We start from the raw sequence: 17157 nt of genomic DNA, 5'->3' as shown, positions 1-17157 counted from the left end.
ATATGTGTGCGGAACTAGAATCAACAAATGTAACACGGGTGCAAACTGGCTAAATTGTACAGTTATTCCATTAAAAAACCAGATCCACCAAAATTAATTGGAAAGTGACAAGTAGAAAAATATCAGTGAAAGCTGAGCTTTGCATCAACACAGTTGGGGGTGGGATGGGGGATACGGGTTGTGGTAGAATAATAGCCTTGGTGACATGGAAGCAGCTCCCCATTACGGGATTTGCAAAAGAGTTATGGCATGCATAAGTGTTTTCAGGGGCCATTGTCATGTTTGTTCTAAAATATTGCATCAAGTGTAATGTTCTGTGGTTGAGACTAATTGTGCAATCTTTGTAGTTAAAAAAAAAAATTAGTATTTACTTCTTGGAGACAAAGCAGTGTGCTGACATGGTACTTGCACTACCTGCTGTTTTATTTTCATGCAGCTTTACTTGCAAAGCTAATTCTGAGAGATTATGGCATATTATCCAGAATAATTTCATACTTGCTTCTCTGGATTTGTATACCAAGATCCTGTTGCCGATATTTTCAAATGAAAAGTCAAATTAATGGAAACTCATCCAAGGTAGCGATTAGAAATAAGGCGATACTTCCATCAGAACATACTTGCTTTCTTCCTCTTAAATAGTAGTAATATATTTATTTAGTAATAAAAGGCCATGTGCCTACTTACTAATGTACAGATATCTCCAATGAAGTGATAATTACCTAAATAAAAGCTGCATTTTAAGGGCTGTGTATAACATTGAGTCTTATTCAGTGTAAAAATAAGTGACTCTCTAAAATGGAAGGAGAACCTGCAGCCTTTGGTGCTGAGTTGATCTATCTAATGTAGATAGTGTAATGTGGGTACTGTCTATTTTAACTAAAAAAAATGGGTACAAGACCCATATTGGAATTCCCAATGAAAGATGAAGTCAACTTTTATTTAAATACAAGGACTGCACTACTTTCAATTAGAAAAATGCTGTGTTGCAACAGGTAAAACTACAAAATAAACCATCTTAGCACTGACATATCAATAAAATTGCATGTAAATGTTTTTGAGTAACTAAATGAATCGAATTCCCTGATGCCACATACCGATCCTGACTCTCTAATGATAATTCTCAGTGCTGTCTATTGTTTTTCTGAGCATGCTCAGCCCCTTGTGTGACAGTATTATTTACTAACTGACTGACCTGAAGCAGCTATAGCTTACAGCACCTATAGCTACATCTATAGATTATTCTGGTGCACAGCCTCTACAATGTTCCGACATGTTGGGTTGGCCCAACGTTTGTTGTCAAAAAATGATTAAAACAAAAATAAAGCTAATAGAGCATGCAGTTATACGTGAACAAACGCCACAACAACTTCAGCTAAGAGATGTATATGAGGTAAGATGTAGAATTTAAAAGATTGCTGTTGGAAATGTGGTGCTTGACAGTTAACTTTGGGGAGCCAGACAGCTGTTTTCACATTCAAATGCATTGAACAGTAGCTATTAACTAATTTGTGACAAGCCATTATTCCAAGTACTATTTTAATGATGTGGTAAGTATAATTACTGTCAGTTACCACTGAAAATTAACTGTCACAAGTATGAAATCTCATTCCTTCAGGTTTTGATTGTTGGAGATTTAAAAACAATACATTTTAAAATAACTGTCTTTTTTCCTCTGTCAAGACAATCTTTCTTTCCTTCGCTTTATTTCTCTTTCGCTGCCTGATTTGACATTGAGTTCATCCAACCTTCCTTCTCAGTCCCTGCAATGTTAATTTCACAAAACTTCCACAGACTGGCAAGATGCATGGTTGCTTGCTCTGTTCATTCAAGACTTGTGCCCTGTGGTGAATACCATGTTGTTTCCATCTCTCCTCAGCAACTTGCAATGCAAAATGTCATATGTATAAAATGCCTGGGACAAGTCTAATAAACAACCTCTTAAAGGAACCTCTTATTGCCATTCCATAGAAAATTTTGGACAATAGAGATCTGAACATAATTTGTACAGCTAATGGATTCCTCCATATTTCTGTATAAATATATTTGTTCCATTTTTATTATTGTACAAGTCGTGGCTTAGCTGTTGCATAATGTGTTCAGGTGCAGTAGAATGTTAGTACATCTCTTGCACTCCAACAATAGTTGAGTTTAACTATGAATGTTGTGTGGCACCAAAATATATTGAAAGTAGGAAATGGCAGAATTTGATGTGTAAATCTGTCAGCTAGATTGCACATGGCCCTAGTTGTAAAATCACAAGAATTATATTCTGTCTGCCACAGTCCTCAAGTGAAATAACAATTTTAAGTGGAGCCTGTGCTCGCTTGGACAAGAAATGCTATTTTGACCGTTTTGTACCCCTGTTTAAAGTGAATTCAATACTGCTGAAAAGGGACATGTTGCTGAAGCTTGTTGTCTTGCACTCATCAGGACAAATGCGAGAGTGCCAAATTTCAATAGTCTCAAAAATTTATACTAAGAAGAAAAAATGTGCAGATTGGTTGGTAAGTGAATGCTAATTGACCAAGACACTGCCATGAGGGAAGCTCCCCAGGTGGAATCACAATTAATGGTAAATGTTTTGTTTTGGGTTTTGCAAATGTGAGCTGATTCAGTCTGATCCGTACTTGGCTTATTATGAACAGCCAAATGAGCATGTTCATTATGTTAGATGTGATTCTGGGAATGGACAGAAATTGCTGAACAATCCTGAGTATACTAATTGCTGCACTAACAATCAATTTAAGATAATCTGTTGGGCTCCTGAAAAGCTCACTTGTGCTTGCTTGAAAAGACACACTTTCATACGCAGTGACCCATAGCAAAAGGAATGTGTTCAGGCCTTGCATCTTTATTGAATTACCCAAAGCTTTGGGAACCTTTCAGGTGACTTGCCAACCAATCAGCACCCCTTTTCTCCTATGGCATAAAATGTCGTGATTGTTTGAAATTTGGCATTTTCCTGTTTGTCCTGCTAACTGCAAGACAAAAGGCATCAACACCATGTCTCTCTTTCCGGAGAGTTTAGTTGCTACACCCTGCCTTCATATTAGTACATGAATGCATCATGGAGGAATTTGCATCTCTCATTACAAGGGTATAAAAGGGGATGTTTTCTCTTTGTGCAAAAGTAAGTTGAACATTATCTGAGAGAATTAAAAGAACATTGAATGTTCTTCACTGATCTAAAATAGCACCTGAGCTAGTAAACCATAAATGTTAATCACTCATTTCACCTCACTAGTAATATGGAGATTCTATGATTTAAGTATATTCATGTTCATTGCTCTTCAAAATACTAACTGTTATCCCTTGTCTTCTCTGTTTGATAAGGATGTTGTCAAGACCATTGTTCAAAGTGGTGGTGTTAAGCATTTGGTCACTATGGCAACAAGTGAACATGTTATAATGCAGAACGAAGCTCTTGTTGCTTTGGGACTGATTGCTGCTCTGGAACTTGGTGAGTGATGACCGTACAATTTTGAGGCTGGTTTTGAGCAATTTATGGCAACTTTCAGCTAGGTTTGTGGGAACATAAAACAAGTGTGTTGAACACCACTTCTTAGTTAATGGTGCCTATGACTAGAACACATTTTAATATCATTGCTTTTGACTAATACCCGTATTGTCATTAAACTAGGACTAGCAGTCCAAACCAGGTAAAAGATGTTATTTTTGGATTTGGTACACCATTCTAGCCTATTTAAATATCTAAGTGTTCAATCCCAGGGCAAAGAGTTGTGCTACATGGTGATGAGTGCTTTAGACTTTCACTTGATTGAAATCTACTTTTCAAACTTTTTTTTTCTGCGATCATGTAGAGAAAAATCTTGAAGAAATGTCAGCCAATTCCTTCCAGTTCACCTGCACAAATCATAAGGTGCAGTGTTCATGTGTTTGAGGCAGGGAGAATGTAATGCAAAAAGGGGTAGTGTGGCAATACCGTGATTTTAAAAAAAGCAACTGACAGTCATTCACACTGGCTGTCTGTCCAACAGATTTGCTGATGGGGGATAGTAGTCACCATTTCCTGAATAAATATCACCCCTTCACGCATGGTGTCTCCCACATCCAGCTCCAAGGCAGTAAATTTTCAGAACTCCATTACCAAGGAAACTTTGAACCTAGAAATGAAAAATCTCTGGTATCAGGCAAGACCAGGAGTCAAGTAATAAAAGCAAATTACTGCGGATGCTGGAATCTGAAACCAAAAGAGAAAACGCTGGAAACTCTCAGCAGGTCTGGCAGCGTCTGGAAGGAGAGACTTTGAGTCCAGATGACCCTTTGTCAAAGCTGTCAAAGAAGACTAGGAGTCTGCACATCTGACATTTCTGGAATTATGAATTCATCTTTCCCTATTTGTTCAGCCTTGCTGTTGCTTTGCGTTATGCCCAGGGCTCATCAACTAGGTTTCTCAGCTTTAAAAAGAGCAAAGCTTTGAATTCTATGTCTTTGTGTTCCAGTGTGTTATGACGTATTCTGTCCAGGAAGAAAGTATTCAATGTCTTTGCCATGAAATATTTTGTGATTTACAAGCTCATTTGCAACTAGCCTACTGCATTTCAAAACATTCTGGGGAAATCATTATGCATACACTATTCACTGAGTATTGCACAGAAAAATCTTTTTACATTTCTATCTTTCAACATCTCTTCAAGTTTCAATCCTGCATCAAAATCCTTGTGAAAAAAATCATGAAAACAAAAACACAATTAAGACACTAGATCAGCAGACCATTCTTTGGGCGGCACAGTGGTTAGCACTGCTGCCTCTCAGTTCCAGGGACCTGGATTCGATTCCCAGCTTAGATCACTGTCTGAGCAAAGTCTGCCCATTCTCCCCGTGTCATGCGTGGGTTTCCTCCAGGTGCCGGATCCGGTTTCCTCCCACAGTCTGAAAAACGTGCTGGTTAGGTGTTTTGGCCGTGCTAAATTCTCCCTCAGCGTACCCAAACAGGCACCAGAATATGGTAACTAGGGGATTTTCACAGTAACTTCATTGCAGTGTTAATGTAAGTCTATTTGTGACACTAATAAATAAACTTATAACTTTCAGGAAAATGTTGAGTACATTGCAAATTATCTTTAATACCACTGTAAATAAACTGATGCTAAATTTAAGAAAACTTACACTTGATACTCAATCCATACCATATTTGGCAGATATGGGAACCTTTTCATTTTCTTGGGCCAAAGTGAAACGCTTTCACCAAATGGTGAAAGAATCATCATGTAATCACTGGATGATACACATTTTGTTACAAAAACAAATCTGTTCCTTGGTATGTCAGTACTCTGTCTTGTTACAGTGTTCCAGGAAGTATTTCGTGCTGACTTTATTTTAAGTTGGGCTTAACCATTGCATTAGTTAGTGGGTGAAGACCCACTCTGATGTATCTTAACTTAGCTGACAAAAATCTTTCCTCCTTTTGCACTAAGGTAGTTGACCTCTGCACATTGACACCACCACAGTTGATTCCATAGACCCCAGGCTAGAGAGGGTGAATATCTGCAAGGACTTTCAGGAGCTACCCATTCTCCTCTACTACACGTTATGGGAGGGCAAGATCAAACTGGCCTATCAGGTCTTAATACCTTTCAGATGTTAAGGTACATAAACTTCAACAACTTATTGATAACAATGCCCAAATGCCCATCCAGGACCTTCTCCCCTACCGATCCCTTTGGGGCCCCATCCCTCCTAACCCGAGCTCTTGCCGCGTATTCACCATGCCCTCCCTACCCCTCTCTGAGGTTGAACGTGCTGTACTCAGCAAAGGACTCGGCTTTGCACTCTTGCACTTCGACAAATTTAGGGCTCATAAATGCTGAACTCTTCTTCCATTGTTTATCTCTGTGCTCACTTCTTTGGGCAGATGTGTGTGTGTCCTTTCAGACGCCTCCAGTATTCTCCCTCCACCTGGACCCCTTTGGCCTCTTACCGGAATTGATATTTTCATTGCGAACTGGCGACATCAGTGATCTCAATTTCTCTGCTCCTCTCAACCCACTCTATTGTCTCCTTCTGAACTTGCTGCACTTCGCTCTCTCAGGCCCAACCCTGACTTTGTCGTCAAACCCGCCGACAAAGGTGGTGTGGCTGTTATTGTCTGACATACAGACCCTACCTCTGAGGCTGGGCACCAACTCTCAGATGCTTCCTCCTACTTTCCTCTGGACTGTGACCCCACCAACAAACATCAAGTCAAAGTTTCCAGAACTGTCACTGACCTCATCTCCAGAGATCTTCCTTCCACAGCTTCCAACCTCGTGTCCCAATCACAGACAGCCCATTTCTACCACCTTCCCAAAATCCACAAACAGGACTGTTCCCATAGGCCCATCATGTCAGCCTGTTCCTCCCCCACTGACCTCATTTTTTCCAATCTTGACTCCATCCTTTCTCCTCTTGTCCAGTCCCTTTTCACCTACGTTCACAATTCTTCTGATGCCCTACATCATATCAACTGCTTCCAGTTCTCTGAACCAAATAACCTCTTTACCATGGATGTCCAATCCCTGTATACTTCCATCTCCCACCAGGATGGCCCGAGAGCCCTCCGCTTCTTCCTCAAACAGAGGCCTGAACAATCGTTATCCTCCACCACTCTTCACCATCTGGCTGAACTGGTTCTTTCACTCAAACAATTTCTCCTTTAACTTGTCTCACAGCTTCCAAATTAAAGGTGTGGCAGTGAGTACCCGCAAGTGCCCTAGTTATGTCTGTCTCTTCATAGGATATGTGGAACATTCCTTGTTCCAGTCCTACTCCGGTCCCTTCTCAACTCTTTTACCGGCTATGTTGATGCCACATCATGCTCTCGCCTGGACCTGGAAAACTTTTGCTTCCAATTTCGACCCCTCTATCACCTTCACGTTTATCACCATCTCTGACCTTTCTCTTCCCTTCCTCGACCTCTCTGTCTCCATTTCTGGTGAAAGGTGTCCACTGGTATCCATTACAAGAAAGGATTTATTTTTCTTGTTTTGAATGGGCATTTGCAGTGAATTGATTTGGAAAATACGGTAATGGTTTGACAGGCTGATGTTTCATTTTATAAAGGTTGAAATAGAGATTTTATCAAACTAAAGTGAAGTATTGCTGAGAGGAAATTCCTGCTGATAATTACAGTATTACATCTTTAGAAGTAATTAGTACTCTGCCGTTTTTAAAAAAAAAACCCAGCTCCTATCCTGCTGTGATGTTTTGCTCTGTACTTGCCCTGACAGCATCAGTGAGAACAATAACTCTCAATGTGGGAAAAGTGCTGACATAGTACGGTACATTAATGCACCAAAGTACCTCACTACTTTCTAATCCGTTGCATTGAAGTTGTACAGATTCTGCAGTTATCAGCCAATTTCCACCCCCATTTCACGATAGATGCATTTGCAAATGAATCACCAAACTACAGCAGAGGCATCACTCTGCAGAGCCAGTTATTAACATCTACACTCTGCCTGAGTACTTCATTATAGGATTTGGGTTTGAACCGAGAAAATCAGCTGCTTTGCCAATGTCAGTTTGTTATTTTTGATGACTATTATGTCTTTGAAGTTTCTGCTGTGGTAATATACACATGACAGAGTAATTTGGACACTTTATCCACGAGCGCATTCAATTAAGCATTTTCAACCAAGTAGCAAGTTCATTATAGGCTAGGCTTGAATTCACCTGGGATAAATGTAACCCAAGCAGATTCTCAACATGCTTTCAGTTCAGGAAATCTAAGGTGATTAAAAATGAAGCTGGGGGGGAGCTCACTTAATGTGAGCGCAGGCATGGCTGTGTTTCTGTGAGCTCTGGCGCTACTCATCTTTTAATCTTTCATTTATTCTGACGCACAGTCGATAAGTATCTAATCTCGGAGTGAAACTTCCGTACTATGTCCCTCAGAGATTTCTGGTTATTTTTTGAGACAAAGTGCCACGTAAGGTCATGAAAATCCTCGATGGAAAGAAGCGGACAGGGTGGAGCCATGCCCTCAATATGGCGATTAGCTTAGCAAGTGGGCTCTCGACCCAGCAGCATCAGAGGCATTGTAGATGATGACTGCGGATATGATTGAGGCTATAAGCGACAAACTTGGCTTTTTGACACAGAATTTCAGTGCCCATATTGCTGTACTGCAGAGTGCCAATAAGAAACTTGATGAAGTGAAAGAAAGAATCCTTATTATCAAGAATGCAGCTTCCTCAGTTGAGACCTGCTTTCGATCCTTGGGAAATCGGCCATGTCAGATTTCTTGGTCAATCTGGAGAGGTGGGACCAGAGGATGAGTGTCTGTGTGACCTGCTTTCCAGAAAGAGCTGAAGGCGAGGTCTTGGCTAAATCTTTTGAGAACTGTCTACCACGTTTTCTTAATCTCAACACGAAAGCAAGGCGTATTAATCTTAAAGGAGCACATCGTATCCCGTTTTCCATGCCTGAACCCCAGCTGGTGATCATGTGTTTTCATAGCTGCTGTCACAGAGGTTTTGATGAGGCTGGAAAGCCTCATTGCCATCTGAATGCAGTTTGCCCTGCTTTATATTGCTACCCTGAGGGTGACATCTGACGGATCCTTTAAACTGTTCGACAGTCCTGCTCAGGCTTTGGTTTCTCTCAACTCCATGCACGGCAATAATATGGAGTGATAATCTGCAGTTCATCGCTCATGCTGGACTTTACCCCACTGCTGGGGTGTTGGTGGGTGGTTTGGTATAGAGGTTGCAGGTGTTGCCCAACAAGTCCTCGCAGCTAGTGAGGAAAACCCTTTACAACTATTGGTGTCACGCAGTTTATTCCTGTATTTTTGTTATTTTGGGGTCAAAGAATTTCTGACAAGACTCCTGTAAAGATATCCTGGGAAAAGATAAAAGCAGATTACTGTGGATGCTGGAATCTGAAACAAAAAAAGAAAATGCTGAAAAATCTCAGCCGGTCTGACAGCGTCTGTGGAGAGAGAATAGAGCTAATGTTTCGAGTCGGGATGACTCTTCATCAGAGCTGAGAGCAAAAGGTCATCCAGACTCAAAACATTGGCTCTATTCTCTCTCCACAGATGCTGTCAGGCCTGCTGAGATTTTCCAGCATTTTCTGTTTTGGTCCTGGGAGAAGATATTCACCCAGGCATCACAGTGGCACAGTGGTTAGCACAGCTGCCTCACAGCTCCAGGGATCCGGGTTCGATTCCCTACTTGGGTCACTGTCTGTGTGGAGTTTGCACATTCTCCCCATGTCTGTGTGGGTTTCCTCCAGGTGCTCCAATTTCCTCCCAGAGTCCAAAGATGTGCGGGTTAGGTTGATTGACAATGCTAAATTGCCCCTTAGTGTGTCCCAGGATATGTAAGTTAGAGGGATTAATGGGGTGATTGTGGGAATAGAGCCTGGGGTGGGATTGTTGATGATGCAGACTCGTTGGGCTGAATGACCTCTTTCTGCACTGTAGGAATTCTATGATATTGTTTTCTATCCCTGGCACCACTGATATGGCTGGAGACGGGGGAGGTATGCTTTGGTTCACGCCCACGTGTGGTGAGAGCATTTTGGGTTGATCATCCTTTTCTATGCTTGTGTCAATATCCTATATTGTCCTTGACTGCACAATGGCAGTAGCTGCTTTGAAAATCCTGGAATACAAGTTATGTGGCTGTGTCTCTAGAACATGCACCGTTATGCCATGTACTCATGGCTTTATCTTCTTGCCCTGATTTCCCCCAATCTCTGAAACATCCTGTCATGTTTGTATCTTTGGAGACACCATTTGTAATGAATAATCCAAACCAACTGCACTGGTGCTCGCTCGTCTTCTGAACGTAAATGTGGAAAAAATATGCTGTACTGTACCTTTGCGTTGTTTGTAAAAATTGAAAAAATCTTCAATAAAAATGTATTTTAAAAAATGGAAGCTTGGAATGATTTATATTTGAGTGCGTCAGAAATTGTTCAGTGGTCACCATTTACAAGGGAAATGTTTAGCCTGGGATTTTATTATAGTGCATATGGAGAGAAGCAGCTTCATGAACAGTGAGTCAGTTTGTGTCCATTAGAAATGGTACAGTTTGCAACTTGCATTTTGTTTCAAAGGCTCAGTTTTGATCCTTTTTGTTTTCTCCCCTACTTAGGTACAGCTGAACAGGATCTGGAGAATGCTAAACTTGTGGAAATTCTGCACAAATTGCTTTCTGATGATACCAGTGCACCTGAAATAAAGTACAACTCCATGATAATGGTTTGTACTATAATGGGATCAGGTGAGGCTAATGGACAGAAGTTGTCCCTATCAAATGCATAACCTTGTCTACAAATCCAAGTAGTGCAATTGATATGAAGCATCAGCAATACAGGCTGTTCAGTCCACATGAGCCACCTTCCACTTGGCTTAATCTAATCCCATCATCATATCTTGTTTATCTAGCTTCCTGCGAGTTCCACATTCTAATTGACCATAATACATCGGAGCAGAAGTAGGCCATTTGGCCCATTGATTCTGCTCCGCCATTCAATGTGATGATGACTGATCTAATATCCTCCACTTTCCTGCCTTTTCCCAATAATCCTTGATTCCGCTATTGATTAGAAATCTGTCTATCTCAGCCTTGACCATAATGACCCAGCCTCTACAGCCTTCTATGGTAAAGAATTCCACAGATTCGCTACCATCTGAAAAAAGAAATTCCTCCTCATCTGTCTCAAATGGACAACTCCTTACTCTGAGATTATGCCCTCTCGAGCTACACTCCCCCACAAGGGAAAACAGCCTCTCAGTATCTACCCATCAAGCCCCCTGAGAATTTGATATGTCTCAATAAATTTGCGCCTCATTCTTTTAAAGTCCCAATAGGTACAGGCCCAATCTACCTAACCTCTCCTCCGAAGAAAAAAATCTCCATATCCAGGATCAACCTAGTGAACCTTCTCCGGATTACCACCAATCCCAATATATCTTTCCTTAGATAAAGGGACCAAACTGTTTACAGTATTCCAGGTGAGGTCTAATTAGTGCCTAATATAGTTTTAGCAAGACTTCCCTATTTTTAAAACTCCATTCCCTTTGAAATAACTGAAATAATTTGAAATAATTGCTCTTTAGATAAGTGTTTTTATCCAATTTATTAGTAACTATTAATTAGTAAATATTTATGACATTTTTTTGCCTCCCTTCAGGGATGTAACATTGGCAGTTTTCCAATCCTCTGGTACTTCTCCAGAAGTGGAGATGCCAGCGTTGGACTGGGGTGAACACAGTAAGAGTTTTAACAACACCAGGTTAAAGTCCAACAGGTTTATTTGGTAACAAATACCATTAGCTTTCGGAGTGCTGCTCCTTCGTCAGATGGAGTGGAGATGTGCTCTCAAACAGGGCACAGAGACACAAAATCAAGTTACAGAATACTGATTAGAATGCGAATCCCTACAGCCAACCAGGTCTTAAAGATACAGACAATGTGGGTGGAGGGAGCATTAAGCACAGGTTAAAGAGATGTGTATTGTCTCCAGACAGGACAGCCCGCAAGTCCAGGAGGCAAGCTGTGGGGTTTACTGATAATGTGACATAAATCCAACATCCCGGTTTAGGCCGTCTTCGTGTGTGCGGAACTTGGCTATCAGTTTCTGTTCAGCAACTCTGCGCTGTCGTGTGTCGTGAAGGCCACCTTGGAGAACGCTTACCTGAAGATCAGAGGCTGAATGCCTGTGACTGCTGAAGTGCTCCCCCACAGGAAGAGAATAGTCTTGCCTGGTGATTGTCGAGCGGTGTTCATTCATCCGTTGTCGTAGCGTCTGCATGGTTTCCCCAATGTACCATGTCTCGGGACATCCTTTCCTGCAGCGTATCAGGTAGACAACATTGGCCGAGTTGCAAGAGTAGGTACCGTGTACCTGGTGGATGGTGTTCTCACGTGAGATGATGGTATCCGTGTCGATGATCCGGCACGTCTTGCAGAGGTGGTTGTGGCACAGCAGCCTCTGCAAGACGTGCCGGATCATCGACACGGATGCCATCATCTCACGTGAGAACACCATTTACCAGGTACACGGTACCTACTCTTGCAACTCGGCCAATGTTGTCTACCTGATACGCTGCAGGAAAGGATGTCCCGAGGCATGGTACATTGGGGAAACCATGCAGACGCTACGACAACGGATGAATGAACACCGCTCGACAATCACCAGGCGAGACTGTTCTCTTCCTGTGGGGGAGCACTTCAGCAGTCACGGGCATTCAGCCTCTGATCTTCAGGTAAGTGTTCTCCAAGGCGGCCTTCACGACGCACGACAGCGCAGAGTTGCTGAGCAGAAACTGATAGCCAAGTTCCGCACACAGGAGGAAGGCCTAAACCGGGATGTTGGATTTATGTCACATTATCAGTAACCCCACAGCTTGCCTCCTGGACTTGCGGGCTGTCCTGTCTGGAGACAATACACATCTCTTTAACCTGTGCTTAATGCTCCCCCCACCCACATTGTCTGTATCTTTAAGATCTGGTTGGCTGTAGGGATTCTCATTCTAATCAGTATTCTGTAACTTGATTTTGTGTCTCTGTGCCCTGTTTGAGAGCACATTTCCACTCCATCTGACGAAGGAGCAGCGCTCCGAAAGCTAATGGTATTTGCTACCAAATAAACCTGTTGGACTTTAACCTGGTGTTGTTAAAACTCTTACTGACTTCTCCAGAATCCAGGGATTTTTGGAAAATTACAACCAATGCATCCACCATCTCTGTAGCTACCTCTTGTAGGATTTTTGGGAGAGTCTTGGTGCCCATGCAATAGATTTTTGCCTACACATTAAAACCTTTAAAGCCTGTAACTCTTATCTTGCTGACAGATCATAGGTAATGGTTGACAGACTGCTTGCTTCTGGCTAGTTAAACTGTCTCTTTAGCAGCCCTTTGGTGCCTGTGTTGCAGCTAGGTTGATTAGATTTTTTGTACTTGATGTGAATGCGTGATGAAGCTTGGACTAGGCTGACTTCCCTGTGTATCACCAGTAATTTACTTGTCATGTGTTCCAAGTTCCGATCGGCCAGATGTTGTCAATAAAGTGCTAAGTATTCGTAATTACTTTATTTATTCCCACATATGGAGATTTGTTTAGACCTGCAATTATATCAATGTCACCATTAATAATCAAACAGTTGAAAATTATTTCCACAAAATGGGAGGTCAAGAAAGTAGTGAATGTCAGCAATATTGATGGAAACTGCCTTGGAGTTACTGTGACAGCTGAATTGCAATGTCCAGTTATAATTAGAGTTGCCGGAAAGATCTTGAAACCTTAATCGAATTGTGAGAAATTTAATAAAGCAACTCCTAACTCAGTTCCCTCTAGTAATGTTAACACACTGCTTAATAACTGACTGTTGTCAATTACAGCTCCTTTGGGGTGAGGGCAGAACAGAGAATTGTATAAAATCAGAGTTAATAGCTCTTTACCTTTTTACATAAGTATGAGGTAAAATTAAATTATCTTGGATAAATAAGACATTAGAAACTAGAAGCAGGAGGAGGCCATTCGGCCCTTTGAGCCTTCTCCTCCATTCATCTTGATTATGACTGATCATTGAATTCAATATCCTGATTCCGCCCCTTCCCCCCCCCCCCCCCCCCCCCACCCCCTCTTCCCCCCCGCCCCCATATCCCTGATCCCTTTAGCCCCAAGAGCTATATCTAATTTCTTCCAGAAATCAGACAATGTTTTGGCCTCAACTACTTTCTGTGGTAGTGAATTTCACATATTCACCACCCTCTGGGTGAAGAAATTTCTCCTCACCTCAGTTCTAAAAGGTTTACTCCTTATCTTCAAACTATGGCCTCTAGTTCTGGACTCCCCCACGTTTCCATGAGATCCCGTCTCGCTCTTCTAAACTCCAGTGAATATAATCCTAACTGAATTAGTCTCTCCTCATATGACAAAACTGCCATCTCAGGAATCAGCCTGGTAAACCTTCGCTGTACTCCCTCTATAGTAAGGACATCCTTCCTCAGATAAAGAGACCAAAACAGCACACAATACTCCAGGTGTGCCCTCACCGATGTCCTATACAATTGCAGCAAAACATCCCTATCCCTATTCTCAAGTCCTCTCACTATGAAGGCCAATATACCATTTGCTGCCTTTATTGCGTGCTGTACCTGCACGCCTACTTTCAGCAGCTGATGCATGAGGATTCCAAGGTCTCATTGAGTATCCACCCCTCTCAATTCAAGTATAATCTGTCCTCTTATTATTGCTACCAAAGTAGACAATCTCACATTCATCCACATTATACTGCATCTGTCATGCAAATGCCCACGCACTTAGCCTGTCCAAATCACACTGAATCATCTCTGCATCCTCCTCACAGCTCTCTCCCCAACTTTTTATCATCTGCAAATTTGAAGATAATACATTCAGTTCCCTCTTCCACATCATTAATATATAATGTGAACAGTTGGAACATTAAGTGGACATGGCATTTAATCAAATATTTCCTGATTTTCTTTTTTCAACAGAATTCAATGTTCTGCTTTATTTTAGTTTATTTATTTGTGTCATAAGTAGGCTTATCACTAACACTGCAATCAAGTTACTGTGAAAATCCACTAGTCGCCACACTCCGGTGCCTGTTCGGGTACACTGAGGGAGAATTTGGGCCAATGTGCCTAACCAACACATCTTTTGGACTGTTTGGGCTGGAGCACCTGGCGGAAACTCTCACAGACACGAGGAGAATGTGCAGACTACACACACGGTGACCCAAGCCAGGAATTGAATCCGGGTCCCTGGCACTGAGAGGCAGCAGTGCTTGCCACTGTGCCACTCCAATTCAGTAACAATAGCAATTCAGCTTTATTCAATGACCTGTTTAATATAGTCATCACCACTTATAGTCAACTGGTCAACTCTCCCCTTTGTTCCCATTGCAGACTGTTTTTGCTGCGTTGTAATTGTTGGTGTACATTGGTTGTGTGGAGGGATATCTTGGTATCATTCACATTCTATGACTGCCAAATGCAATTATAGTGATAAATGGTGTCATCTTGATCATGTCACATTGGTATGATCAATAATGGTGTCTTATTTTATTCAACTGTGTAAAGTTACTCCCAGCGAATGTACCATTATGACCATAAGTTTGCACCAAGCAGACTTTAGTAACATTCTTTACGTTTGTAGTCTTGTGTTGTAAGCAAGATTTTGTGGTTTTGTCTTTCAGAACTCCTGAGGAAGGAAGCACAAACTATGCCATTCAAAGATGTCATGTCAAAGCTTCGCCGCCACGAGAATAAACTTGTAGCCCAGCAGGCATTAGTGACGGAGCAAAGACTGATTATTGAGAGCTGAGATTTGTTCCTGTTTGCCTGTTCTTCAGTGTCTTGTCACTGGGTCACCTTTGTCTGCTGTGAAATGCTCCTGCAGCACCCTTGCTTCCCACTTGTCGTGCATGTATTAGGTTGGTCCAGTCTTGACAAAAATAAAACTGGGACCAAGGTACTTTCAGCTGTAAGCTGTGGTTTTAAAAAAAACTTAGCCATTTGTCATGCCATGTCCACTTAATGTCCCTTATTGCCTGAAGCAATGTGGTAGAACTTGCATGTTGTAGTAAAATAACAATGTGACAATGTTTATAGAAAGAAAAATGCACACCACCCATACAGCTATCCCATTCCCATTCCGTACAGCACTATAGAGCTATCACCTAGGGATAGTGCAGGATGCAGAAATTAGACCTGAGTTTTCCTTTATATTCAGATGTTGAAGCTTGCTTCATTCTTAATGCTTCCAAAAGCCTCACAAAAAAGTGGAAAAATAAACTAGCGTGCATCATCAGTCCTTCCAGGTGTTCAGATGTTGGCTGTTACTGATGTAAAATCATGGTACATAGAATTAATAAATTAAATCTCGAGTTCCCCACAGTGTATGTGTTGTATTTTAAGTACAGTAAGAAGTCTCACAACACCAGGTTAAAGTCCAACAGGTTTATTTGGTAGCAAATACCATAAGCTTTCGGAGCAATGCTCCTTCGTCAGATGGAGTGGTCTCTGTTCTCAAACAGGGCACAGACACAGAAATCAAATTACAGAATACTGATTAGAATTTTAAGAGCAGGATTATTGAATGTTTTGAATTCCAGTTACTCTTGGTGAACTATTTGAATAGTAAGACCATGCTTATTGTTTGAAATCTGGCTCGTACATACTATTCCCCCTTTGCTAAAAGCTTTGTCATCTGGTTATAATTTCTGCCACAAACTCCATGATGTGGTGGTGACCCAGATGGTCGAATTTCACCTTGGCCTCTCTCTCTCTCTCTCCTTCATTTTGACCTCTGCTGGCACCATCTCCTTCAAATATCGTACCTGTTGCCCTCCTCTAATTTATCCACATCTTCCTAAGGGGTTGGTAGAATGAGGTTTATTGAGGTTGATTTCTTCAGCATGCTCCGTTATCCCACCCTAACCTTGGAGAAATGGCAAAAGTGGCCATTTGTTATTTCTCCAATATCATCTAACCTTCTGTGGCATTATGTTGAAGATTAGGAAAATGGTAGCAATTCCTCTGCATTGAGTTTCATTCAAATAGAATGTTGGATACTGCAATTCTAGATGGTACGAGACCACTGAGATTGTATAGTCCTATTTATGTTGGTTTTGCACCTTGAGTCAGGCCCTCTGGCTAGTCACAGCTGAGCCCATGATAATAGCAGAGTCAGATTATTTTAAGAGTCTCTGGCTCGCCGCAATGAATATGGCCTGAAAATTAGAAATGCAACTTCTAAAAGCCAGCAATGACAAAATATTGCAGTAACAAGCATCTAATTACACAATGACAAGAAAAGGTATAGAATTGAAATTTGACCAACCTACAGTGAAGGGGAGAGAGACTCTTTGATCCAGTTTTCTTCCTTAGGCACCCATGTCCTGTCACGTGAAGGTGATGGCAATAGCATTGAGTGCCATTGATGTAAGATTCTCCACATGTGTGGATGAGTGTGCCTCCAACAACACTCGAGCAGCTTGACATCATCCGGGACAAAGCCCTGATGATTGGCACCTCATCCACATTCACTTCCTTCTCTGCTGGCCATGTGTGTACCATCTCCTGCAGGAACTCTCCAAGACGACTTAGACAGCACCTTCCAAACTCATGACCACTACCCTCTAGAAGGACAAGGGCAGCAGACACAAGGGAA

At 41.7% G+C, this 17157-nt stretch overlaps 1 protein-coding gene across 6 annotated transcripts in view; it reads left to right on the top strand.

Annotated features, from left to right (window-relative positions):
• The window catches only part of rap1gds1 (RAP1, GTP-GDP dissociation stimulator 1), a 90910-nt gene extending 75034 nt beyond the window's left edge, over positions 1-15876 (top strand). For all 6 annotated transcript variants that reach the window (XM_078207787.1, XM_078208080.1, XM_078207849.1 and 3 more), the window contains 3 exons: positions 3334-3460; positions 10107-10235; positions 15182-15876. In XM_078207787.1, the coding sequence (XP_078063913.1) occupies positions 3334-3460; positions 10107-10235; positions 15182-15309 (384 nt within the window). In that variant the 3' untranslated portion in view covers positions 15310-15876. The remainder of the gene's footprint in view (positions 1-3333; positions 3461-10106; positions 10236-15181) is intronic.
• Positions 15877-17157: the final 1281 nt, after the last annotated feature.

The sequence above is a fragment of the Mustelus asterias genome, chromosome 1, assembly GCF_964213995.1.
Source record: "Mustelus asterias chromosome 1, sMusAst1.hap1.1, whole genome shotgun sequence".
Classification (NCBI taxonomy): domain Eukaryota; kingdom Metazoa; phylum Chordata; class Chondrichthyes; order Carcharhiniformes; family Triakidae; genus Mustelus; species Mustelus asterias.
This window is presented reverse-complemented; position numbering and strand designations above follow the sequence as displayed.